At 36.3% G+C, this 27,934-nt stretch overlaps 1 protein-coding gene across 1 annotated transcript; it reads left to right on the top strand.

The window, feature by feature from the left end:
- On the top strand, positions 1–26,663 carry LOC129279149 (uncharacterized). Its single transcript, XM_054915252.2, has 9 exons — positions 1–86; positions 347–1,139; positions 1,533–1,705; positions 8,244–8,346; positions 9,443–9,521; positions 13,393–13,581; positions 16,719–16,846; positions 18,714–18,834; positions 25,148–26,663. The coding sequence occupies exons 2-9, from the start codon at positions 387–389 to the stop codon at positions 25,240–25,242; spliced, it is 1,641 nt and encodes a 546-aa protein (XP_054771227.2). The 5' UTR covers positions 1–86; positions 347–386; the 3' UTR covers positions 25,243–26,663.
- Positions 26,664–27,934: the final 1,271 nt, after the last annotated feature.

Below are 27,934 nucleotides of genomic sequence, written 5' to 3'. Positions count from 1 at the left end.
GACCAAAAACACTTCTGCGGTTTGTGGACTCTGTGGTGTCCATGTTGGTTTTCAGGTGTCTCCCAGTTTCAATAAATTGATCCCTGGTAAGTATTTTACTGTATTCTGTTCTAAAGTGGGTATATTTTCCTGGCTTTGGGGGTATGACTCGAAATCACGTTTTGGCGATTTTGAAGTTTGATTAGAAAATATGTCGCTTCTTGGTTTGCTAATTGTAAGATTGAAATTCAGGTGGAAGATCAATATTCCAGTTCCTAAAGGAAAGCCAGGTTCGAACTCATTTTTATTGTAATTATAGTTCATTTCAATTCTTGATACCTCAATTTCTCCATTCATCGCTTTTCAGCTTTGATCTGCAACATCTACCATATCCTGCACGAGTTACCATGGCAAGTACGATGGGACGCTGCAAGGGAGTCGAACGTTCCAGACACATTCGGCAATCATCAATCGACACTCAAACGGCGGTTTACTTGGGGAGTATGGTTCACAAGAAGCCAAAGTCAAAGCAAAATGCCCCTGTCTTAAGCCAGTCAAGCGAGCAACTTCTTAACGGACTGAAGTGCATGAGTTTGGACGGCCAGGATAACTGTGACGTAACAGATCACCTGCAGCTTAAGCATGTTAAGGATCGGGATGAGGCGTACGCGCATTATCCGACCCGCAGTGCAGCTGACATTACAGATCACCAACGACTAAAGAATCAGGGTGAGGCATACGCGCAATGTCCGACGCGCAGTACCATTGTCTGTGTCGATAACCCTCCGAATGATTCGGATTTCCCCTTACAAAATGGGCATTCCGGAAATATTCTTGAAGCATCTTTACCAAAGAGGGTTGCGAATGGATACGGAATGCTTGATGACGACGAAAGGGATTTCCTTAACGATGATGTCGAAAGAGATTGTTTTCTGCCCAGCTCTCATCATGACGACCAAACCCATTTCCCCAAAGGAGGAGATAAACAATGTTGCAGACGATCACTGAACGATAGTACAGATTCTTTCGATAGTGGCAGAGGGGAGGAGGAATGTATCGGAGAAGATGAACATGATGGCTTGCTCTGTGACTTGCTGGCACACACCAAACACTTCGTTCGATCATTCTTTGGAAAAAGTTTCTTCAGGTTTCACAATGAGGTATGTTTTTATGTATTTAATGATCAGCCCTAGCGTCAGAATAATTTTTTCAGAATATGTTGCACTTGTATAGGCCACCTTATTTTGCTAAAATAAAGAACAAAAATTAAAACAATTGACGCCATTTTTTACGAAATCATGTTCACCCCCCCCCCCATCATCATCACCATCATCATACCATCATCACCAATATCATCATTATTATAACCAGGCACATCACCATTACCAGCTGGGGCACCACCACCATCATCATCCTGATAACCATCACCACCATCATCATCATCATGGAATGATAGTCGCAATGATAACCATGATAATCACGAAATAAAAGAGAAGAAAATTATTATGCTTCACATTTACGGGCGTGAAAATTCTGCCTTTTCTTCCACTCAGGATTCGAGCGACAAGGGGGACGATGATGGGGTGGATGAGATACACAACGTCTTGATACCAAGCCCATTTGAGAATGGATACGAGTTCCTTGGCATTCTTATCAAACAGGAGGATATGGGTTGGAGGGTCACTCGCGTCCTGAGCAATTCACTCGCATGCAAAGCTCATCTCAAGTAAGAAATCGAATAGAAAATAGGAATTTGAAGTCACCTTACACTTGTTGTCGTTGTTGTTGTTGTTGTTGTTGTTGTTGTCTGACCAGTATGGATATATTTTCACACAAGGGATAGGAGCTCCTTACATAGATGGCGTAGAGGCGACACGACATTTGCTCCTCCGAGAATTGCTCCCGTCTTAATATCTTAGAAGGCATAGGGTTAGAGTAAGGATTGCAATAGAGTTTTTTTGGTTCAAAATGATGTAAATATTATGATTAGGGTTTATTTAGTTTTGGAGGTTATGTTTAATGTCTCGCTTAATGTGCAGATTCTCCATCAGAGCAATTGTCGCCGGAGCAAATGTCATTCATGGAACCGGCGTAGAAAGGCATTCTTGCCAAAGGGGGGGGGGGAGGGATTCTATATCGGCCTATTATACAATGATTGCATAGGCCTACGTTAAGCATGTGTGTGTTGATGGATGCATGTGTGAGGGTGTCTGTATGTGTATGTATAATGAATACATATGGGTTGTGTTTGCAGTGGTGTCATGAGTCAATTACCTGAAAATCTCCGTTTGTGATAGGTTTTGACATATTTCAGAAAATAATGTATTTACCGTTTTTACTTTGCCTGTTTTCATCATTTTTGTTTGTGGAGGAGTACCTTCCAATTAAGCCATTGATCCGACCCAATTACAGGTCAATGTGTGATTAAGGCTGTTTGTGTGTGTGTACACTTTTTTTTCAAATCTGATATAAAAGAATATTGAGAGGGAGCGAAGCGAGAAAGCAAAAATGACTGTCATGACTTAGTTCATCGTAAAATGTAATGATGTTTGTAATAACAGCAATTATGAGGATGAGGATACTGATGATGAAATATAGGTTTATATCATATAAAGAGCATTATTACAGCTTATTCAACACCTTAACACCTGGGGGTGATCGTACACAGCATTCCCAATTCAAAAAGTTTGGAGTGCATCCTCTTCGCTCTCTGCGCCTCATTAGCAAGTTTTCGCTCAGTGACGCATAGGGCTTTCAGCGACGCGGGCATATGGCAAGCCCTTTTAATATATATTCATATTTCTTGATGTCATTATCACCCAACCAGTCATTTACCTTCGTCAGTAATAACAAAAATAATAAATCATTACAAATCCACATATCATTAATAGCTGGGTTCATCTTAAGTCCTTAAAAGATACACTAAATGGGACATATACTTGACTTTTGATGTGGGTACAAAATATGGAAAGATCACAATACAAAAGATCTCCACCAAGGTACTTAAACAATATCATGTATATGAGATTTGCTGGTCACTGTTTCCGTAATGAGAAGGAAGTTATTTCTGATGTACTTTTGTTGCGCCTTTCTCATAAAACAAGAGGACGGCGACTTTTTAATTTTGTTGATTACGTAATTATGTATAGGGATAGGCCTACATACAATTTGTTACATGATTTACCAACTCTTAATGTCAGATCGCGAAGCCTGGCGTATTGTTGAAAAATAAGCGATACTTGAAAATGTCATAACAATTTACAGCATAAACATGTAACACACAAAAAGAAATAGTGAGTGGATGACGTCATCAGTCTCCTCATTTGCATACAGACCAGGATGTGCATATAACTGTTTTGTAAAATTAAGCGAAACTTTGAAATGTCATAACTTTCTTATTTTACATCCGATTTTGATGAAATTTTCAGCGTTATGTTTGTTGGATTTTTCTCTTTGTATTCAAATAAACTTTTTGTTGGAGTGGACTTGTCCTTTAAAAGGAGGGGTGCGAATTGGAACCCTCGAAAAAAAAAGGGTTCCCAAAAGGCCTATTAAAAGGTATGGTATTATAAAGAACCTATAAAAAGGTTATGTTTAAGGTAATTTAGATCCTTTTGGAGAACCTTTAAAGGTTGCAAATACGTGACAAGCATAGAACCCTCTGGGAACCCTTTTTTTTCTAAGTGTGTACAAAGGATAAAGTAAGGTCCAAATTACTCAGTAGAAAGGTGTCCTACAAAACAAATCAAATGCATCTGATTTGCATCTGTTAGAATTTGTTGAGATGAATGATCGAAAACTCAATTGATTGTATGATAACTAGCACGATAGTTTGAGACTGGCTAATTATGTGGCATAACCAGCATTTTATATACACCACATCCCGCGGGCTTCGTCTATTTCTAGGGTTGATTATTTTCTTTGTGTGAGCTAGTGTGTGTGTGTTTCTATGATTCTATACTTTTCCAAAGTCCTTACAGAAATATAAAAAAAATAATCTTATGTATATGGCTTTGTGTCAACAGAGTTTTCAAAACCATATCTATAATTGTCCAAAGTGTGATATCCGGAAAAGCTTGAGAGTCAAGTATTAGTTGAATGATATCCTTCCTGTCATCCTCAACTTTCAATATTGACATGATTGATGAGATTCTTCCCACCAGTATGAGGCTGTGCCACTTTTTTGCACAAATATTGATCGGTAATTGATCTTATTGATTAATATAATCATCATCATCACCACTATCATCGTTATCACCATCATCATCGTTATCATCATCATCATCTTCATTTTTCATTATCATTGTTTTTTCTTGAATATACAGCAAGTGTTGGCTTGTTAGATTTTTTTTATTATACTTAATTGGTAATTTTGATAATTCGTAATTATCCATTCTGCTCATAATATGATTATATATGTGTTTCGGTTTGTCATATTTTCCTGCATTTTTTTGCTTACAATGGCAATCTATCTTCTGCTACTGATTTTATGCTAAATGATATATGCCTGATTTATTGTCAATATATATTTGTTATATTAAAGCCTGTTATAGACAATTCTCTCTAAAACTTTGGATAAACTGGGGAGTATTGAGATTGGTCTATAATTGGATACAGTTGCTGTATTGTCTTTTTTGTGAATTGGAACCACTTTGGCAAGTTTGAAATTAGAGGGAAATACTCCTGTTGACACAGATAGGTTACAGATGCGTACCACCGGGGTTATAATTGAACCGATAATCTGCTTTAACAAGGACGTGCTTAATTCATCATAACCACAAGAGTAACTATTTTTAAGAGTACGCACTATATTCAGAATTTCAAGACAATCAGTTGGCTTAAAGAAGATGGAAGATTGTGACGAGTTATGCAGGTATTTCCTAAAATTGGAACCATGTGTATCTATTGTCTTAGCTTGATTTGGACCAACATTTGCAAAATAGTTGTTAAACGTATTTGCAATTGCATCTGCTGAGGTAAATTCCTTTCCAAGATGAATAAACTTGTTTGGGGTATTTGGATTATTTCGCTTACCTAATATATCTTATCCAAAGTTTTAGAGAGAATTGTCTATAACAGGCTTTATAAATTTCTGGATGATCATAAGTATTTGAATTCTGAACAATATGGATTTAGACGATTCAATTCCACTGACCTTGCACTATTGAAGATTTATGATCGTGTTTCAACTGCATTAGCAGCTCGCGAGCATGTTGTTGGTGCATTCATGGATCTCAGCAAAGCTTTTGATACACTTGATCACTCGATTCTACTTTGTAAATTGGACCACTATGGAATACGAGGTGTCGCACAACAATGGTTTTCAAGTTATTTATCTCTTAGAAGACAATATACTCATTACAAGGGTACTGACTCAGATGTTTCTTCTTTAACATATGGTGTCCCACAGGGGTCTATTTTAGGCCCACTTCTATTTCTCATTTACATTAATGATATTTGTGATGTTTCAGCTGCTTTGCATTACACTTTATTTGCAGATGATACTAATGTTTTCATTTCACATCGTGATGTAAATGTTCTAGAGCACATGCTGAATTCAGAACTTCCGAAGCTGACATTATGGTTCAGGAGTAACCTATTATCCCTGAATTTAGGAAAAACAAATTTTGTTAATTTTCAGGGGAGGAAATCTACTGGTAACAAACAAATAAGCATTAAAGTAGATGGAGTTGAAATAGAACAAAGGCAGTGTACACAGTTTCTAGGTGTGTATGTTAATCAGAAACTAGACTGGAGTGATCATGTCACTCATATTGTTTCCAAAATTTCTAGAAATATTGGTGTATTATATAGGGTAAAAACATTTGTTAATGATAGGATATTATTGATGATATACAATACTCTTGTACTGCCACATATTTCATATTGCAATGTTCTTTGGGCTACATCTAAAGTGTCAACTACCAATATATTTCTCCTGCAAAAGAAAGCAGTTCGCATATGTACTGGGTCTGGTTACAGAGACCATAAAAATCCCTTATTTGTAAAGCTGAAGTGCTTGAAGGTAGAAGATATAAATTTTTTGCAAACTGCCTTATTTATGTTTCGTTTTAATGCCAATATGCTACCTGACTCATTTTCTTTAATGTATCATCCTAACAGCACTGTCCATTCATATAGCACAAGACAGTCATCGAACATACATTTGGTTAATCCCCGCACCGCATTAGCTCATAAATCAATCAGACACCGTGATTCAGATGTTTGGAATTCTCTTCCACATAATATTCGAAATTTGAAAACCCCACGTTCTTTTAAATTGGCTGTAAAGCACAATCTCCTTTCAAAATTACAGAATCTGTAAAGTGCTAGTAACGTACATGAATACATGTATTTTGTTTTCTTTCTTCTATTCGTAACTGAAGATTAAGAATTTAACTTTGTTGAATTACTATACCATATATTCATAACAATTTGAAACTTAATTGTTATATCTCGGCAGTCTATCACTTTTACATTCTTCTCTTTCTTTCCTCTCTTCCTTATTCTTACATTTTTATTTTGTTTTCTTGGATGCAAAACCAGTTTAAAGGTGCTTCAACCAATTAAGCTTTTAGCTTATGTTGTAACACCTTTGTATGTTCATTATTTACTTGTGTTTCATATATATATTTATATATTATCTGTGTATTCTTTTACATTGTACATTGTGAACATGCATGAATAAATAAATAAATAATTATTATATTGTTATGTAGAAGAAAAATAAATCAAATCAATATTGATGTATTGTATCTGATATAGGTATAAACGATTGATTGCTCAGCTAATTGTAATCTTATATATTTGTAAAAATCAGATAATGAAACAGTGGTTTGATTCATTGATAAACAAATGATTAAAAAAATAATGAAATTACCTCAATATCATTGATATAATAGGTCTCGTGAATTTAAGCGATTGACAATTATTGTTAATTAATTGTTATATGTCAGCCGGTTGGTTGAATTTGATAGCCGATTTTGTCTTATGATTTTAGTGATAATGTAATTAGTCAATTCGTTGGTTAGTTTATTGACGAATGATTGAATTTGTTTACTCATTGATCAGGTGGTTGAATTTATCAAATAAGTAATCAACCGATTGTGTATACCAAATTGTCAGTTGATCGATCAAAATTGATTCCGTTTGAGTGACTCAAACATTTGAGTTGATCAGATTCATTGAGTTAATCAGATGATTTGTGTTTGCTTTATCTCAATCAATCATCTGATTTGAGTCGAATTCTTTGAGATAATCGTATGATTTGATTCTATTATTTATTATTGTTGAAAGACGCAAATGCTTCCATCTGACTTTAAACATTATTGTGAGTGTGTATGCGAGAGGGTGTGAGTGCGCGCATGTGGGTGTGTGTGCGTGCGGGCTTGATGCGGTTGATCAATGCGTGTAAAGGCGACCGCACACCTTACGATTGGTCTGCGACCCGATTTCAGAATAAAACGTAGCAGAATTTGATGCTAATATTGAGACTTGGAATATCTTACTGTCTAATGTTCAAAATCATCTTACGAATACCTATCTTCAAATCTGTGACTATGCTTTCATCCTTCTTAGAATAAAAGCAAATTTAATATCTAGTCGTAATGACGTCATAGCAGTCGTACGATTGGCTACGATTTGAAACTAATTTGGCTTTTACTCCAAAATAGAGGCTTGCAATCTTTCTAAATGGTTATATTAGCATTCTTTCAATTAATTTTAACCTCAAATAAAATGATATGTTCCATTAACATTTTCAGAAAATTAGCAAAATGCGATTTGTTCCAAAATCGGATCGCGAACAGTCGTAAGGTGTGCGGAGGCCATTAGACAGTGCGGGTGTGAATAATATTATATACTTCTGGCGTATTAATAATTCCTGTCTAAATGTATTTGTAACTTCTTATTGTGATAATTTTCTTTTATGTGAGGGGCCTGTTCCTTACCACCTACACTCTAAAAAACGAAGAGCTAATTTAGCTCTTAAAGAGCGTGTATAGTGACTGCACTTCAGAGTGCTGATTTTTCTAGTTCAAATTTGAACTAGACAAATCAGCACTCCGAAGTGCAGTCACTATACACGCGCTTTAAGAGCTTGATTAGCTCTTCGTTTTTTTAGAGTGTATCAAATTTTGTTTAAGTCTAATTTTTCTTTCATATATCTTCCTGAATTTGAGATTATTACTTTCAAGTGTATTATATTTCATGGTTTGTATGATTGAAATAAACTAAATTGAACCGATTTTTTTTTGTATTTGTAGAGAATCTGATATTCTAAGTCACTTAGATGATGAAGACCTGACTAATCGAGAATTGGAAGACATCCGGGGAATGTTTGGGAGAGTCCAGAAGTCATTCAAATTGGTAAATTGGTAAAAAAAAATATTTTCTCTCCTTAAATTCCTAACAGTATTTTTGGGATCATTAATCATAAAATATCAGTTTTTTATTGCAGCGTCATGGTGTAGTGGTTCTGACTCTCGCCTTTCATTAAGAGGGTTGTGTGTTCGATTCTACCTTCAGTTGCATTCGGCGAAATTTTGGTGAATGGGTACCCGGTATACATGGTATACTGCAAAAACTCTGGTGTTGATTTAACACACCAGCCCGGAATCTATATATGTCCACACCAGAGAAGTGTTAAACAACACCAGTTTCGTTTTGGTCTAACACCAGATAGGTGTTTATACAACACCAATTGGTATCAAAACAGCATCGGTGTGATTCCGAACTGGTGTTGTTTCAATACTTCTCTGGTGTGGACATATATAGATTCCGGGCTGGTGTTAAATCAACACCGGAGTTTTTGCAGTGTATAGATTCACTCCTTGAAAGATTCGGAGCCTGTACTGATGTCGGCTGTCTTGCAGCCGGGGTACCAGCTGTTCGTAAGTTACAAGCGACTTTACGAACGAATGGTGATCCTTTCTTAAGAGCTACATCAACACCAATGAAAATCTGGTGTGTATCATTTACCACATGATGGGATCACCAGTCGTGCCAAAAAAATTTCGTCACTAACGATTAGCTTTATTAAACATCCACCAAGTATATTAAAGCAATAGAGTATCTGCATATTAATTAGCTATTATTACCTTACTGGGAGAATTATTGGGGGTAATAATAATAATAATAATAATAATATAGCGCTTTTCGTGAGAACCACAATTTATCAAAGCGCTGTACAATGTAGAACATATGAAATATATGAACAAAAGTGAATGAGAAATTTTTTAAATGGGGCTATGGTGAATATGCTTTTTTCATAAGTCTTTAAATTGGATCTCAACAATGTGATATTTGGGGATAGAACAAAGGCAATCTTTGAGTATTCCCAAGAGTATTCCCAAGACGTGGGGCAGAGCTTGAAAAGGACCTATCACCAAAAGTTTAGTTGGTGACAGTATAATTCACAATATGGTAATAAGTCATATTTGTATTCCTGTTTCCATGGTTACAGACGATCTGGCGAGAAACACATGAGGGAGAAGCTATTCGTCGGACTCAACTTACTATCAGTATCTCGATTACTGAACATGGTGAGTTTTTGCTTTCTTCTAATCTTCACAGCCAGCGTAATCCGAAGAATGTTTACGTTTAACACATTTTCAGCGAGATATCTATAGGTCCCTTGTTGAAGTGTGATGAGGAAGTTTTAATTTTGTTTCTTGCCTTAAAGCAGTTATTCCATACACCAAGCAATAATTGTCTCTGGATTTCATTGAGTCTCTGCCATGCCTGCGTTTTAAGCATTTGCTCAGTACTTCACAAATATTTTTGTTAAAACATTGAATATTACAATCAAAATCCTCATCTCCGTCTTATCCATTATTCCGTTTTCGTTTTTACTTTCGAATGACGTGTGTATATGGAGTACTTTTTTCCTCTTTGATGACCAGCCATGGACTGTTTTACACTGAAGCCTTGCATAAAAAAGCAATACAAGGTATTGATAACTAAACTCTAACAAAGTAATCAATAATGGTATGAAAACTTATGCACACATGCACACAGAAAAACCAAACGGCCCTGTCACATCGTTCCGTGCAAGCCTTGCGTGTGACTTGCTTGCTGGTAACTATTTTTGCTACCTGCGGGTTGCCCACATTGACGGGATCTCGCACGCATCTCACACGTAGAGTTGCCTGCAGAAGCACGCAAATCTGATTTGCATGCAGAAAAGTTTTGAACATGCTCAAAATTCTGTGCGGGTGAGTTTTGGGCAATCACCCGCAGCCCACCCGCAAAGATATGAACGGAACGATGTAACAGGGCCTAAAGAAAGAAAGAATTAAAGAAAGAAAGAAAGAACCGGGAAAACAAGAAGTCATAAACATGATAGAGGAGGATTAATATTTCAAGATCTTTTCAACCTGTTTTTGGTCTTGATCTATCGAGAACAATTAGATTCATCAACAACTGAATAACAGTGTTGTTTTAAGTAAATGATACCAATCCTAGTATATCCAGTTTCAGTTTTGTGATTTTTTTTTCCTGTTTTGCAAATCTGGAGAAAAAAAAAATACCAGTGAATTTTATATTTGTGGACATCCGTTTTGCGCATGTTTACTATTATTCACGATTTTCTCATGATCCAAAATCATGTGTGTTTTCCTTCAGTAAGAATATCCTTCCTGCTTTCAACTGAGTTTTCCTTATGAAGTCAAACCAAACGATAAAAAATATCGCTTTTTTCTATTCTTGACATTGTGTTTTTCAGCGTGGTCATTGCCCCTCATTCTGCAGCTTTGATGAAATATGAAGAGCTCAGTTGCAAGAGGGGTTAGGGCCCGCATTGTTCATCAAATTTGATTTTTTTTTGTCTCAATGTATAGCTTTTTAGTAGCTCTATAAGATGATACCAAAGAAAAGTTGAAATTCCAATTAAAAAGTGAACAAAAATGGCAATTGAAAGACAAATCATTTTTTTTTTCAAAAGGGGGTTAGATCCATTTCAGTTTGGTTGCAAAAGTGGTTAGGTCCATGATGATAATTTTTGAAAAAATACATAGAAAAAAAAAGGAAGATAGGTAGATTTCTTTTATACCCAATTTTATGTTCACGTGATAGGGTAGTACATCATGACAATTTAGTTTCTCATAAGAATATTGCAATAAGTGAGAATAAAAAAACATGATTTTTCTCGGAATGGTCCAAAGTGGACCTAACCCCTTTTGCAACCAAACTCTTCATATAAACACATTCTAATCTGACCCCCGGGATCTGACCCAGACTCAAATGTTCTTCTCAGAACTGCAAATACGGAACTAATAAATATTTCACAATGGATCAAATAAAAAAAAATTGTCAATCAGTCTTCTTAAAACCACATTTATGTTATATCGCAATTATGTAATCTTCCCAGCAACTTAATCATTGACGACACCATCCTTGAGAAAGTCACCTCCACTAAATTTTTAGGAATTACTAATAAATGAAAAAATTATTTTGGAAATTTCACATTGACAGCATATGCAAAACTACTTCCAGAAATATCGGAACAATTAACAATTTGAAATATTATTTTCCATCTTCAACTCTCTTAATGTTATATTTTACTTTAATTCTACGATATCTTAATTACGGTACTCTTGCTTAGAGAAACGCTTCCAAAGTTCATCTTGACAGACTTTACTTGCCCAAAAAGAAAATTGTCCGTATTATTTCAAAAGAAGGTTTTTATTCTCACAATTTTCTATGCCAGTAAACTATTGAAAGCCAACGATCTTTTTTTCTTTCAATTAGGACAATTTATGTTTAAATACAACGCAAAAGAATTTCCAGACAATTTATTCACTAAAACAGCTCCAAACATAAGAACCCAACAAGAAATTCAGACTCTTTTCACATTCCATTTACACGAACTGTGTTGCAAATAAGATATTTACGTTTATTGGCATTTAATTCTGGAGTTCATTAGATAAAAACATTTTGCTTTCCAAATACATTTCACCTTAACAATAATTTAGGCATGGTTGTTTAAACACTTGTTTAAACAACTAGGCCTACACTGTGCGATTCACATAGTAAACAGTGCATTTTAATCTTTCATTGCTCAATTGTATGATATATGAGTGTGTTGTTGGAATTAGATAAATGTATTGAATTTAATTGAATTGATTTGAAAAGTTGTTCTCCAAATCTGAAAACATAATACTAAAAAAACAAAATAAAGAGGTAAAGTGAACGACATCATGTGACAAGACACCTGACCAGACGATTTTATCTTACAAGCTCAAACCATTTCCCTGGATTAAAAGGGAACAATGTTAAAATAATCACTGATTCAGTTCTTTCCGTTTCTTTTTTTTTTATTTATATGTTTTATTGGGTCAACACAGACCAAGTATAAACAAAAATTACAAATCAAACATAATTAAACTATTTACAAGTTATCATAACATCATTAGACAAAGCAAAAATACATAAATAAAAATGAATATATAAAAAGAAAGAAAAAAGAAAGAAAGCAAATAAAAGCGGAAAATTTTATGCAATGACACAGACGTGATATTTTACACAACTTTGATGGCAAGTATTCGTATGTAAACGGGATACATCCAATGATACATGAGCAGATGACATGAAATTATAATTCAAACTTCCATTTCTTAAAATGAGCCGCGAGTTTGTGTCTTTTTTGGCCACACGATATTCAATTTCTTTTTGCTTCTTAACAAAAAATCTAAATGCTCCAAAGTTTGGATCAACTTTGCTGAATTTACAAATGAAAATGAAGTACTTCAATAATAAAAAATAAGTTGTTCTTCCCGTTTCTGTTTGATGTAGTCACTTATCCTATTTTTGGTGAGAATCATGCTACTATGTCCTTAAATCAACAAGGAAATTGGTTCTTACGTTACAGACATTGTTAGGCCCACCTGAATTGGGGCAAGGGGTATGGGTTGGAATCCCCCATCCCAAACCCCCTCTTCCCGTCAGAATTTTGCCGACTTTTTTCTTTTCTTCTTCCTCTGCTTCTTTGATTGTTGACAGGAAAACATTTCAGAAAAGGAAGAACTTTATATATAATTGCCGCCCCTGCTGTGGTTTGCCAATTACGCCTCTGATTACATAGTAGATTTAAATACAGGTTTTCGTATTTATTCAGCAGCACGACGTGATTAAGAAAGTTTACCTTTGTATGTATAGTCACCGTGAACATGAAGAGCAGATCCGTTATCTTTTTGGAATCAACTAGGTTAAAAAATATCTTCTTCCGCATTTCTTCTCTGTCCAATACATAGCAAAACATGTCACAGACTCGAGATCAACGATCATGCACTCCTTACCTTCAAATAATATTTTCTTTAGGTTCCTTTCCCGTTTTTCCTTCCTTGGGGTCATCGAACTTTTCTGCATCTTTTCACGATTCGTTTAATGCTTCCTCTTCTTCATTTCACTGTTCAGTTGATCGATCGTTTGAGATCGAGGTATCGGTTAGACGTGCCCGTTTTAGAGCCCGCCCACGGTCGACCCAGTGTCGTTTCGTCACGCAAGACCCGGATGGCGGACATCAAATCTATATGCACTACGAGGATGACGGATCCCTCTCCATGCGAGAACTGGTCGAAGAAGATCCCGGAAGTGTTGATAGAGGTGAGTACATGGCCTGGGGAAGGGCATGGAGGAGTTTATGGCGATACTATTTTGATGACAGGGCCCTGGAAACGATATTTTTTTGTCTCGCCTGCATTGCAGAGCCATAATATAGGCGCCGCTTTTCCGACAGCGGCGACGGCGGCGGCGGCGGCGTCGTCGTCAACATCAAATCTTAACCAAAGGTTAACTTAGAGAGTGTATAGGCCTAGTTCATATCATAAAACTTGGATATAATGGTTATCAAGTATTACTAAAGATCCTGCTAGAGCTTTAATTCACATGACCAAGGTCAAAAGTCACTACGGTCAATGAACCTAGACCTTTTGGGTGGAATCAACATATGATCTTAACCGAAGCTTTTAAAATATTATCATAAGTTAGATATTATATAGACCTAGTTGATTAAACTTGGGCATTGGGATAGTCAAGTATTATTAAATATCCTGCCTGATTTTCAGGTCACATGTCCAAGGTCATTTAGGGTCAATGAACTTTAGCCATGTTGGGGGTATTTGTTGATTTCCACCATAGCTTTGAAAAAATGTGAATCTGGTTCATGAAACTTGGATATAAGAGTAATTAAGTATTACTGAATACATACGTGAGTTCCAGGTTACATGACCAAGGTCAAATGTCATTTAGGGTCAATGAACTTAGATTATGTTGGGGGAATCACAACGAAATCTTAATCAAGGTTATTTTTTTTAATGTCATAACTCTAAAAGTATATGTGGATCTTTTCATGAAATTTGGACATAAGAGTAATCAAGTATAAGTGAACATCCTGCGTGAGTTTCAGGTCACCTACACAAGTCTGGTGAAAAGTGTGACCCCTCGAACTATACAAACTATAGACCAATCTCGCTGACATGCATATGTAGTAATAGGTTATGGAGCATATAATCATCCTGAGCCATACATCTAAGCACATCGCAAGAAACAACATCCTTACTGATGCTCAGCATGGATTTAGACAAGGCCTCTCAACTACGACTCAACTAACATCAGTCGTACATGATTGGTCTGCTATCCTTTAACGATGAAGTCAAGCGGACATCATCTTCCTCGACTTCCAGAAGGTTTTCGACCGGGTCCCACATCATATTTTGTCTTCCAAGCTTGAATTCTATGGAATCACTGGTAACTCTCTGCGTTGGATAATCACTTCTTGCTTATCGGAAGCAGGCAGTTGTCGTTGATGGATCAAAGTCAACATGGAGAGATGTAACATCTGGCGTGCCCTAGGGTTCCGTTATCGGACCAACCCTGTTTTTGCTGTACATCAATGACATCTTAGATAATGTACAGTCAACGATGTGTCTCTTCGCAGATGACGGTGTCATTTACCGCGAGATCAAGCATTGTGACGACCACTAAATCCTCCAAAATGATCTCCAACAACTGTCTAGTTGGTCTACCAAATGGATGATGGACTTCAACATCAAAAAGTGTGCAGTGTTAACTATTACAAGAAAACGCACTCCCAACATCCAGCAGTATCATCTGACAAATAGTGTAATCTCTAGAGTTAACAACTACAAGTACTTGGGTGTTACAGTTTCTTATCTGAACTGCGATGGAATAAACGTTGCCAACACATTCGGCAGAAAGCAAGTCGTACTCCTGCGTAGGACTCAACAAGAGTATGGATGTGAGACCTGGAATTCATATAAAGTCACAAGTCATAAACCTGCTTGAGCAAGTACAAAGATCAGCGGCTCGCTTTGCGTACTCTGACTAAAGGATCTCCACACCACCTTCTGCTCTTGTAATGTCACTGGAATGGGAAGCACTTCACACACGCCGAATCCTTGCCAATGTTCCCTCTTTCACAAAATCCACTACCATCATGTCTCCATTAATTACTCATCCCATCCATCTATCGTCACCCCAGCAACATGTTTCACAAGACATGATCACGACTTGAAGTACATCATACATGAGGCCACAGTCGACCCCTTCAAGTTCTCCTTCTATCCAAGAACGATAAGGAACTTGAACAACCTACCCAGCTCAGCTCCAAACACCATAGAAATATCCAGTTTCAAGGAGGCTGCTCTCCCTGCAGTCAGAATGATGCAGCCCCCTGTTGGATCCCAAATGATTTAAAGTCAATAGCTTGGTGTTTACTTGCACTCGGCATAGCATGTTTTACTGTATATACAAATTGCTATGTCTATCCATCACCATTTATGCACTTCATGACACTCCTTCCAGTGGCTCACTTTATTCATCATCCCAGTAGAGCTTCCTGTATGAGCTGCCAAAGGGATTACTCCATCAAAAATCAAGTATCAAGGTCAATGAACTTTGGCCGTGCTGGGGGTATTTGTTGAATTGCCATCATAACTTTAAAGGTTTATGGATCTAGTTAATAAATGTGGACTTAAAGGTAATTACGTATCACTGATCGTCTTGCACAAGTATTCGGTTACACGATCAAGGTCAATGTCATTTAGGGTCAATAAACATAGTATTTTGTCATCATATGAATGGTGTTTTTTGTACATGATTATTCTATAATTGTTTTCAAAGTCAGCACTACTGCTATATTGAATCGCTTAATGCAGGCAAAACTGCCAGGGGTGCTCCATTTTTTTTTACTAGGGGTGCTGATGTAAATATGACAAGTAAAAAAAGGGGGGTTCACTATACAAAATGAAGGTTCTTGTCCCGTGAAATTTGACAAGCGAAAAGGGGGTCACTACAAAATATAGGGCATGTTGGTTACATTTATCAATTTTTTAACACCTCCCAGAATTCCAGTGGGTGCTGCCTTTTGGAAGATAATACACGCAGCCCCCCCCCCCCCCTCTCTAGGGATATCTCTAGGGATAAGAAAATTACCCCCCCCCCTATCTTGCTTGCTCACTCGCTTCGATCGCTCCAAGAAGTAACTGATAAAACATTACATAATTATATATATATGGCCGTTGTCGTTGGTATTCGAATCACAGCCCCTCAATTTCATATTTGCCTTTGATGATAACGTGTTGGTGACGTAAATGTTTCCACCCCCCCCCCCCCCTTCTATCCCTTCTTTTTAATACCCTGCTGTCCTTTATGTAAATAACAGTCAATTAAAGGAAGATACGCCTTATGAATGACAAAAAAACTATTTTTTTTTCTTTCAGCTTCTTTCTATTTCGATTTATACCAGAGTAACATCCCCCTACCTGTTGAAGGACAGTTGTGCACGATACGACATCGCACCAATGGTCATGAAGAAAGATTCTTTAACTGCCAGACCGGGTTGATGGAAGTAAGTTAAGAAACAATGCGACATCACAAAATGTCAATTCTATGATTCCTAATTTTTCATGGATTTCTAACAAACATAACTCATTCAAATATAATCACATTCTACTCTTCTTCATTGAAACTGTACGTCACAACGTGGCTACCCCGTAAGTTTAGGAGTATGGAGATGGCAGTGACTAGTGAGTCCATTTGGTCATGATGGTATTACGACCAATTCATCGTATCCGATACGTTCCCGGTACGAGTGCTTAAAGTTCCCACTCTGTCGTTGAAATTAAGAAGAAAAAAAGGCTTGTCCTGTACATAATTCGCCCGTGCCACGACCTGACTACAAGTAAGTTTCTCTTGGGTTGGTTGTGTGTACCTTTATTGTGTGCGCAGGCACATGATATAAGGTCGGTGCAGCGTACGGTCTATTCGCGATACGTCCTCGCTACGTTCCCGCAGTGTACAAAACGTTGTACCCAGTGGCGTATAAAAATATGTCAGGAGATAACAATTTTTTGACATTTAAGAAAAAAGGGGGTCTAAGGTAACCGCCTTTTTAGAAAACAACCGTCTGAAAAAGGGGTCATCAAAATTCTGTCAAACTCCCCTCAGGTGCGCCAGTGGTTGAACGTATGTCTGTTTGGAAGTTAGCGACAAATGGGACACAAAACGCGGTAGACGCGCAGAAGACATGCACAGAATTGTCGCTACGTTGTTTCCGTGTCCGCAACGTCAATATCAGGTAGTTTTTGCATTTACTTACCAAGGAACTCTCTTCATTTGAAAATGCAATTAAAATCACAATGGAGAGCTGATAGGCTTTTGTCAAAAGATGGTGGACTGGGACAGCAGATCATTCGAAGATTTGCTTCGGACGAACGATTGCAAATTTGTCGTTGTCCAGAGTCAAGAGATTCCGATGCTGTCCGGGTCCACCAACTTTCGACAAAAGCCTCTCGACTCTCCATTGTGATTCGACTTGCATTTTAAAAGGAATTGGTGCGTTGTAGAGAGTTTCCCCGTTGTAAATGCGAAAAGTCCGGTTACCTCGATGGAGCGTGAGAACGTCCTAAGAAGGTCGGTCATTTTCTGCATCATTACTTCACGCTGTTCAGACGGCATTTCCGCTACATGTACTTTCAAATTCAAAAGATCAAGCATACTATGCCACGTCAATAACAGTTCTCGTTACGTTCTCAGTGCGATGTAGCAGTTCCCACTACGTCATGGTCCCTTTCCCAGACGCAGCGAGAACTACATATAACGTTAGTGTAATAGGGATATAAGCGTATTTCTGCAATGACTACGCAAAAGCTTTCTAAAACCAGGGCCGACGCTAAAAGCGGATGGTTGTCGGACGTCGGTAATCAGTACCGATGTCTGTTGGTAATTATCAAGGGCCTCCCACCCCCCCCCCTGGAAAAGAGCGACGCCCCTGTCTACAATTAACGCATCGCTTCCTTTGAAATTGCAAAATCTGTCGTTTATCCAGAGTCTAGGACGACACTGCTGTTTTGATTCACCGATTTGAGTATATAATTATCGAGGGCATGTCATCCTAAGGCCCTTACACTGCAAAAACGCCGATGTTAATTTAACACCAGCCTGTTTTCTATATTGGTCCACACCAGAGAGGTGTTGAAACAACACCGGTTTGGCGTTATAGGTTGACACCAATTTGGCATTTATGCAACACCAATCAGTGTTAAACCAATATCGGTTTGATTCTTATTAACTGGCGTTGTTTCAACGCTTCTATTGTTTTTTCCGATATAGATACCAAGCTGGCGTTAATTCAACACCGGTGTCTTTAGGTGTATAATATGTTAAATATTTTTAGGTTAAATTACGTCATATATTTCTTTAACTTTTCTTCTCAGTTGTTGCCTCCAGGACGGACCAGAGCTCGAGACATGCAAATATACTTTATTTATCGAATGCCTATCCCTATTCACGACAAGGCTTTTAAATTCAAAGTGTTTCTACGCAATGGCGACCAAGGTAAGAAGAAATATGAATTCATATATGAATTCCTCTTTCAAAAGAAATTTGCTAAATGCCTATAGAGGAAAAGACTAAGGGGTACCCAAGGCTGAAAATGATATGATTTTAACAGACAGAGTAACATATTTTATAATATATGTAATATATATATATATATATATTAATGAGGCAAAGTGGTAATGCATTGTACTTTGTTCCAACAGTTTATTTTGAATTCCAAATTTTCGACGTTAAACATACGTCTTCCTCAGGGATACAATAAAGCTCACAGAGACAAGAACTGAAAAAAAAAATAATAATAATTTTAATTTTAATTTTAATTTTAATTAATTTTAATTTTAATTTTAATTTTTTTATTATTTCAGTTCTTGTCTCTGTGAGCTTTATTGTATCCATGAGGAAGACGTATGTTTAACGTCGAAAATTTGGAATTCAAAATAAACTGTTGGAACAAAGTACAATGCATTACCACTTTGCCTCATTAATATCTTCTATGTCCAACACGCGGAACGTAATATCGTTATATATATATATATATATATATTATATAAATATATTATACATAATAATATAATATATTATATAAAAAAAACATTGCTTTGCGAAAACAGTATTGAGATTCTGAAGTTGTGCTTCATTTTGTTAAAACAGCGTGAATATGCAATGAGCGAGCTGATGATGTCATGTGTCCACTTTTTAGTATTTTATTATATGAATTTATAGTCGGTCACTTTCTTCCTTGAAGAAGTAAAGAACCAAGACGGACTAATGACCATATATTTAACGTGTGAGATCGTCATTGTCGATTTTTTTTTTTTGGGGGGGGGAGGGAGGCACGCGTTTACACACAATGTATGAAAGAATGAAACACTAATGTCAAATGATAAATTCGGGGAAGTCGGGGCATGACGTCACCAGACCACCTTTTTAATGTTCATGACAGCATACATGTATGTTTTAACCAAAACTCAACTTTAAATTCTACATGCTTTGTTATACGTACTCAATTGAATAACTTTATACTTTAAATAATTTTCAGTTGAACTTTTATACTTATACTTTTACTCTTCAGGCTGAAATGATAACCCCATTAAGATTAAGATGTATATATATATGTTCCATAATGCACTTACAACACACTTTCTTTGAACTCTTACGGAATGACGGTGGCCGGGCGGCGAAATTATTTTTCCCACCGAGTTCTGGACCGACATATGAATATTCATGACTTGCGTCTTCGGATTGAGAGTACGCATGCGCGTGGACTTGGTCTCGACCAGTGCCGATCGTAAGCATTCACGTTGCTCAGAATGAATTAGCATCGTCAAATTACCGGTACCCTTACATAGTTACATAGGTCTTATAGGCTTAGATCTATATATATATATATATATATATATATATATATATCAAATTCTTAAACACTTAATAAACTAGCTGCCATTAATGGCAAGACATGTGCTAGGGTAGGGCTAGCTCCTAGCTTAGGCTAGCGCATTAACTTTACCTCAAATCTGGACCTGTCTAATTAATGCCTAGTACTAATCAGTGTTGTAGTGCCTTGATGCTCGGCCTTGGCCTTAAGGCGCCTTAATGCCTAGCTACTTTTTCAAAGCCTTGGCCTTGAGGATTTTGAGCCTTAAAATTTTAAGGCATTTTCAAGGCTTTTTCAAGGCATTTTGTATTTTGTACTTTCATTTGTTTTAAATAAGTAATTATAAATGTTTCAATTGTTTTTTTAATATATATTTAATAACACTAATGGTCAATACTACAAATCACCAGTAACAGTAGCAGCAGCAGTAGTAAGTGTACTAGCAGTGTCATCAATTGTAATTGTCACCATTATCAAGAAATTCAAACAAAGAATACATCAGTTATGAAAAATAGCATTATGTATTGGTAATGTGTTGTAATCATATGATGATAATGACAGTAAATAATAATGGTCATGATCAAGATAATAGTGCTTTGATGACAAGAATAATGTTTACATCTGACTGCAAGTTTGACAACAATTTTCATACTTTAAACATAGCTAACTCTAAAAAACGATAACAAGGTTGATTTCTATTCCATTAGGATTTTCCTTGTATTATTTTCTTTGGCCAACAAGAATGTTTTAAGTCTTAATGATATTCTGAAAAGATTTGGTAAACTTGAACACAGTCTCCAATTTTGTCATATCCAAATGGGTTATGTCAATGGCATGATGAGCCAGAAACTTTGAGGGGCCAAGCATGGCATATATAGAGCAAAATTTCTGTCAAAAAAAAAGAAGAAAGCGATTGAAGCGAGCGAGTGAACAAAATTTGTCCCCCTCTTTCTATAAGAAAAGCTAATTTTGCAATAGATTGTTTAAAAAATAATATCACATTTACTCCATCTTTTCCTTTCCCTCCCCCCCCCCCCCCCTTGTCTAAGTTTATTCTTGGTGGTGGGACTTCTTCTTCTCTCTATCTCTCTTCTAAATTTTATATTAGTTTTGGGTCAGATTGACAAAACAAAGGGGGAAAATGTTTACTTCTTTTTAATCATATATCGTTCAACATTGAATCTCATTTCTATACAGTTTCAAGGAAATAAGCAACGTATTTGTTTTTGTGTCAATTTGGTTTCAAGAAATAATAATTAACAAAAAATAATTTAGTAATTAATAATTATCAATATTATCAATAAGTATTAATAATTGATGATTAATTAACTGTTTGATAAAAGTGGTTGTCAGCAGAAAAAAATATGAAAACTGACAAGAGTCCTAAAAATGACTCATTTTCAGTTTAAGCATTTGAAAATTTTAGCTTGCGCTTTGTGCTCTCTTGCCCCCCCCCCCCCCAAAAAAAAAAAAAATTCCCTGTAGGATTTTTTTTCCAAATGAAATATGCCCTTTTTAAAAAAGAAATACCTTCTTTAATAATAAAACATAATACATTTTAGGTTCGAAAATCACAGATTTTGAATCGTGCTTGCATCAATTATTGTTTAGTACAGTACTGATAATGGTTACAAAAATGTATAGAATGTTGCTTTATGGTTGAAATATCACAAATATTTGGCTCGCTTCCTGCACTCGCATCAATTATTGTACTCGTTCTCTTCACGTTCACAAAAAATGCTTAGAATGTCCAGTTTTCAGGTTGGAATATCACAAATTTTTGAGCTCGCGCTTTGCGCTCGCATTATTTTTTATTGGTGAGTTATGTATCTTATTTAAAATGCAGTAATTAACTGCTTCCTTTACTGGTTAGTATATAAAAAGAATTAGCGAGCGCAAAGTTATTTTTTAGTTAGATACACATCTTTTTCATGATTACAAAACCAGCTCAGAATTAAATAATTTCCATGTCTTATTACACGACATGTCAAGAAGTTTGAGCTGGTGATTCGCGCTGGCAACATCGCGCAAGGAAATTTCAACAATGATTAGCCCCATAATTAACCATAAATCAAGTTTTACAACATCAGAATTGATTTTTTTTTCAAAACCGCTTGCTCGCTATGCTTTCTCGCTGAGAAGTAAAACCTAAAGCAAAATATCTATCTTATAATTAAAAATCACTTTAGAAAGCCTTTGCTCAACTTAATTTCTATAAAACACACAATTACTTCACGCAGTTCATAATCTCATTTTGGAAATACATGTATCTGTTTGCACAAAAAAAATCATTTTGATAAATGGGTGCCTTTTTGGCGTTGACCCCCCCCCCCCATAATAATTTTCTGTTGCCCCTGTCCCAGGGAGTGGAGAAAAACATACGTTGAGAATGCCAGGATCAGATGACCGTGGTAATAATAATTATTGCAATGTAAATCGCCTATAGAAAAATTATGGATTATGTGTACACAGGTAACTATATCATTATTTTAATATGTCTCTATCATGAAATTATTTTTGTTTTAAATGTACAAAGGTTAATTTTTTTCTCGCTCAGTCCCCTCGCTCACATACATTTTACCATGTGTGATGTCTGCCGCCTAAGTATTGTTAGTTCATTGTTCTGTATATCGTAAGTTTGACATGCCTTGGCCTTGAGGTTTTCAGGCCTTGGCCTTGGGTTTCTATGCCTTGGCCTTGGCCTTGGGTATTAAAGCCTTGGCCTTGGAGGTTTGAGCCTTGACTACAACACTGAATAGCCGACTAATGCCATGGTTAACTTCGAACTCGTTAATTCCGAACTTCACGTTTAATTAGGTTTAGACAAATATTAGCTTATTTGCCATGGTTTAATATGTCTAGTCCGTATACAAAACCAGTCCTTGATCTAAAAAAAAATTATCTTAGTTCTAGTCTAGTCTCTATATCTAGACTCTGATCTACGCTGTATCAGCATGGAACCACTAGTGTACCAAGGGGGGGGGGGAGACTGTCCCTCTGACTAGTCACAACTGATTCAGGGGACGTGCCCCCTTTGAGAAGCCAAATTAATAATTTGTAATGTAAAAATGCAATGAAAAAGACGTATGTCCCCTTTTTTGAACGTGAAGATCTTTTTTTTTTTTTTGCTTGTCAATTTTTTTTTCAGCTAAGAAATCCATAATTTGGGGTGAAGACCCTTTTTTTTTTTGGGGGGGGGGCTTGTCACATTTTTTCGCGGACGAAATATCCTCTCAAAAATTTGCCCCCCTTTTGGAAAATCCTAGGTACACCAGTGCGTGCATGGAACGTATTCTAACGTCAGGCACAAATTAACGTCAGTGATCTTGATCCCCGTCTTCACCCAAAATTAAGGATTTCGTGGCTGAAAAAAATTTGACAAGAAAAAAAAAAAGATCTTCACGTTCAAAAGAGGGGACAAACGTCTTTTTTCGTTGTATTTTGACATTACAAATTATTAATTTGGCTTCTCAAGGGGGGGGGCACGTCCCCTGGATCAGTTGTGACTCGTCAGGGGGGCAGTCTGCCCCCCCCCCTTTGGTACACTAGTGGTTCCATGGCTGATAGCGCGTAGATCAGAGTCTAGATCTAGAGACTAGACTAGAACTAAGATATTTTTTTTAGATCTAGGACTGGTTCTGTATACGGACTAGACATATTAAACCATGGTAAATAAGCTAATATTGGTCCAAACCTAATAAAACGTAAAGTTCGGAATTAACAAGTTCGAAGTTAACCATGGCATTAGTCGGCTATTCCTATTAGTATTAGGCATTAGACAGGTCCAGATTTGAGGTAAAGTTAATGCGCTAGCCTAAGCTAGCCCTACCCAAGCACATGTCTTGCCATTAATGGCAGCTAGTTTATTAAGTGTTTAAGAATTTGATATATATATATATATATATAGATCTAAGCCTATAAGGCCTATGTAACTATATGTAAGGGTACCGGTAATTTGACGATGCTAATTCATTCTGAGCAACGTGAATGCTTACGATCGGCACTGGTCGAGACCAAGTCCACGCGCATGCGTACTCTCAATCCGAAGACGCAAGTCATGAATATTCATATGTCGGTCCAGAACTCGGTGGGAAAAATAATTTCGTGGCCGGGCGGCGCGGCCCATGGACTCTATTTTTTCTCATATTTTCAGTAATAATTTCAGGAATAATTTCTCCTTTAAAATTACATTCTGATTAAGGTGTCATTGAAAAAACGTATATGAAGACCTTATTTACATCTAAATGATCCACAATTGTCTTTTTATGAATAATTCATTTGTTTTTAATACTGGAATTTCAGTATTCTACGCAAGGCGGGCAGCCTGATACTTATTAAGAATAAGGCCGACGCCAGGCTGTCTGAGATCAAGGATTTCATACTTCCCTACACGAGGTTGAAAGACAATGTCATGCTAGATCACATAATTGCCATCGAGCCGAGGCCGGTCAAGCACATCACTATGACATTTATAAAGATAATCAGTTTATTTAAATTGTAGTCGGTCTTGTATGACCGCTTATATCCCGCTACGACTTAACTGTAAAGCTATAGGTCATGAAAAGTGCAAACAAATCAGACCCGCCGAAAAAAAAAAAAATTGAAGTTGAATACATGGCCAAATACAACACGGACCACAGATTGGAATGGATTGTTATAATAGGCTAACTTATCCTTAATTTCTACAGTAGGCCTATATCGTTGCCTTATTTTGCGTGGCAAATGATATTAATCAAGCAAGAGATTATCAATTGATCTTACCATGTTTCTGTATTTTTGCCATTGCGATGGAAATGAATCCCGTTCGGACCTTTCTCTCATTTTCGTCATATTGTACGAGGCCTATTCGTCCCGCCATGATTCATGTTTTCCCTTTAAAATATTTTGTTCCATGTTTATATATACTTGTATATTTCTTTTTGTCGTGCATTACAGATGAATACCTGAAGAAAGTCGATGGCAAGATCCGACGATGCGCCTTGAATGAAATTCAATCTGATGCGATCTTCACAATATACAGCGTTCAGTAGATTCAGTTCCAGCATGGCGGAGTGAAGGGGGTGCCCCCCCCCCCCCGCCTCAGCTGATCCAGATTCAGATTTCGCAAATTTCATTGATTTGTCTCCATTAAATTCGTCATTCGTGCAAAGAAACGTGAGAACATATTATCGAGTGTCTTACAGTATCAGTTACCAGTCCGGTTTCGAATCCAATGTAAGATTTTGTTACTAGCTTATCAATGTTTCTACAGACTAATTTATACCTTAATCATGTTAATGTTATCTACTTCATCTTCGTTCACACGATAGGAATTTCTTAATTGTTCTTCCGATCTCAACAAAACCTAAGGTGCACTTTCATATGCTCAAATTCATTCTCTCTCCGTAAAAAAAATGGTCAATCGAAATGAATTTAATCAAAGTTGAATGAAATATGCATATTGCTTGCTCACAGGCATTCGTGCTTTCTTAGCAGTCAGGTAAAAAAAAACCTCGGTATAACATATAACATTTTCTAATTATTCATTCATGTCAATAAACGGTCCTTTAGTTCTGTGGAATATTCTGACTGCATTATCTTCCATTTTGCCTGAGCCATTTACATGGTTTTCGGGAGGGGGGGGGGGTAATTTTTATTTTTCAGTTATAATTACATTTTCTGAAATGTTCCTCACATTATATTTACATTTTGTATCATTTTGTATTTTAGTTCTGAAAAGAACATTGACAGATGCCACTGATGTTCGAATAAATTCAAATCATTTATTCACCTATTAGGGGCAGTTCTGTTGACTGCCGTACGTTAATTGTATCGTAATCTTAAATTCATTCGATATTATGCCTAATAATATTATGAGAGATATAGACATATTGGGTTATGTTATCGGGGGGGGGCGTTCTTCTTTTTTTTTTCTTTTTTTAGCGAGATACAACGTGTGAATTTGTCATTATTGCACATAGCATGCATGATGGTAACATGACTGAGCAGCAAAGCACAGTAAAGTTTTCCATCACCGGGGCACGGATGGGGCCATGGGTCCCCAAAAATTTTCACAACCAAGAAAAAAAATAGGGGAGAAAGGAAAGAAAACTGGTGAAATGTGATATAACATGTATTTTCATGATATTTCAAAACCTATCACAATTTTGTTATGTCTTCCAGGGTAGTTACAAAAATGGCAAAGTTATATCAGAAGGAGCATAAAGTGGGCAGATTTCTTATTGAACAATATGCCGCGACAAACGAAAGAATGTTATTTACCCGAGAAAAAAGACAATGCGATACACATTTTCTCCTTAAGGGTTATATATACATAATTTAAACGGTCGAAAGAGGGCATGTGTCCCTGTTCCGCCCTTTACTTTCATCTGCGCTTCTATGCTAGTTTAGAAAATTAACTTTGCGTCAATAACAATAATTTTTAAAATAAGAAAGTTGCCAGATTACTCCTAAAAGAAATGAAGTATTGTGAATACATACAAATTTATGGTGATTAATTGCAATACATTACACTGCAATAAAATAAAGATTACAATAAATGATTGGCAGCGATATACATGAGGAAAATTATGAGTGTCTTCATGATGATAATTGATAGTTTTTACTTCTATTTCATCTGCTGTTTGTTTGGCAATATAATTTGAAAGCTAAACAGACTCTTGCCAGTGTCGGTATCTCTTGATCTCTTTTTAACTTTTGTACAAATGTAAATATGATCATTTTGTTGATTACTTTTTTAACATGTTTCATTCATTCATTCATTCATTCATTTATTTATTCATTTTTCCAACAAATTTTACAATGCAATAATAACAATATATAAAACATAACATCAGACAATATAAATGACATGAATATTCAAATAAACCAAATATAAAAAATATACACTTGATACAGAAGATAATATTTCCAATTTGATAATAATATGCAAGATATGTTGGAAAAATGGAGTGGCCCACTAAATAGCAAAGCTTGTAAAGGGTGGACCACTCAAAAAGAAAAAAAAGTATAACGTATAACACTTAAAGGGGAATCCAGCCTTGGCCATAAAATGTTGTGTTAGGAAGTAGAAAAATGAATTAAACAGAACGGTGAAAGTTTGAAAGAAATCGGACAAGCAATAAGAAAGTTAAAGCTGCTTTAAAATTGAGATCACTATACTATGTAGATTTCAAATTGGCAACTGGGTAAGTGAATTATGACAAGGGACAAGGACAACTTTGGCAAAGGCCATGTACTTTATTATCAGGGATTTGTGGTTTTCTCCTAAGTACCTATTCCCCTGGGGCAGTAATCTAAATATAACCCAGGTAGTATATTGCCTTATGTCCTCATGAAAGAAATATATAATTTGAAATAAAACTTTTGGGAAAAATGACATTTTAGCCAAAATATGTATTGGAGTACATGGAAGAGTAGTCCTTGCCTTACATCACTATGACATCCCATATGCAGCCAATTTGAAGTCTCCATGGGTATAGTGATTACCAATATTTACAACTGTTAAAAATTCATAACTTTCTTGTTGTTTGTCCAATGTTGTTCAAACTTTGACCTATCAACTTGTCTGATTTTTCTTTTCCTTACAAAAACAAGTTTTTATTTGGGTTGGATTCCCCTTTAAATCTATATGGGCCAAAAAAAGCAGCAATACAAAAAAGATATACAAAAAAGATGTTTAAGTAGGCATACTTTCTCATCATGAGCAGTATTTGAATCATT

Source organism: Lytechinus pictus, chromosome 16 (genome assembly GCF_037042905.1).
Source record: "Lytechinus pictus isolate F3 Inbred chromosome 16, Lp3.0, whole genome shotgun sequence".
In the NCBI taxonomy this organism is placed as follows: domain Eukaryota; kingdom Metazoa; phylum Echinodermata; class Echinoidea; order Temnopleuroida; family Toxopneustidae; genus Lytechinus; species Lytechinus pictus.
This window is presented reverse-complemented; position numbering and strand designations above follow the sequence as displayed.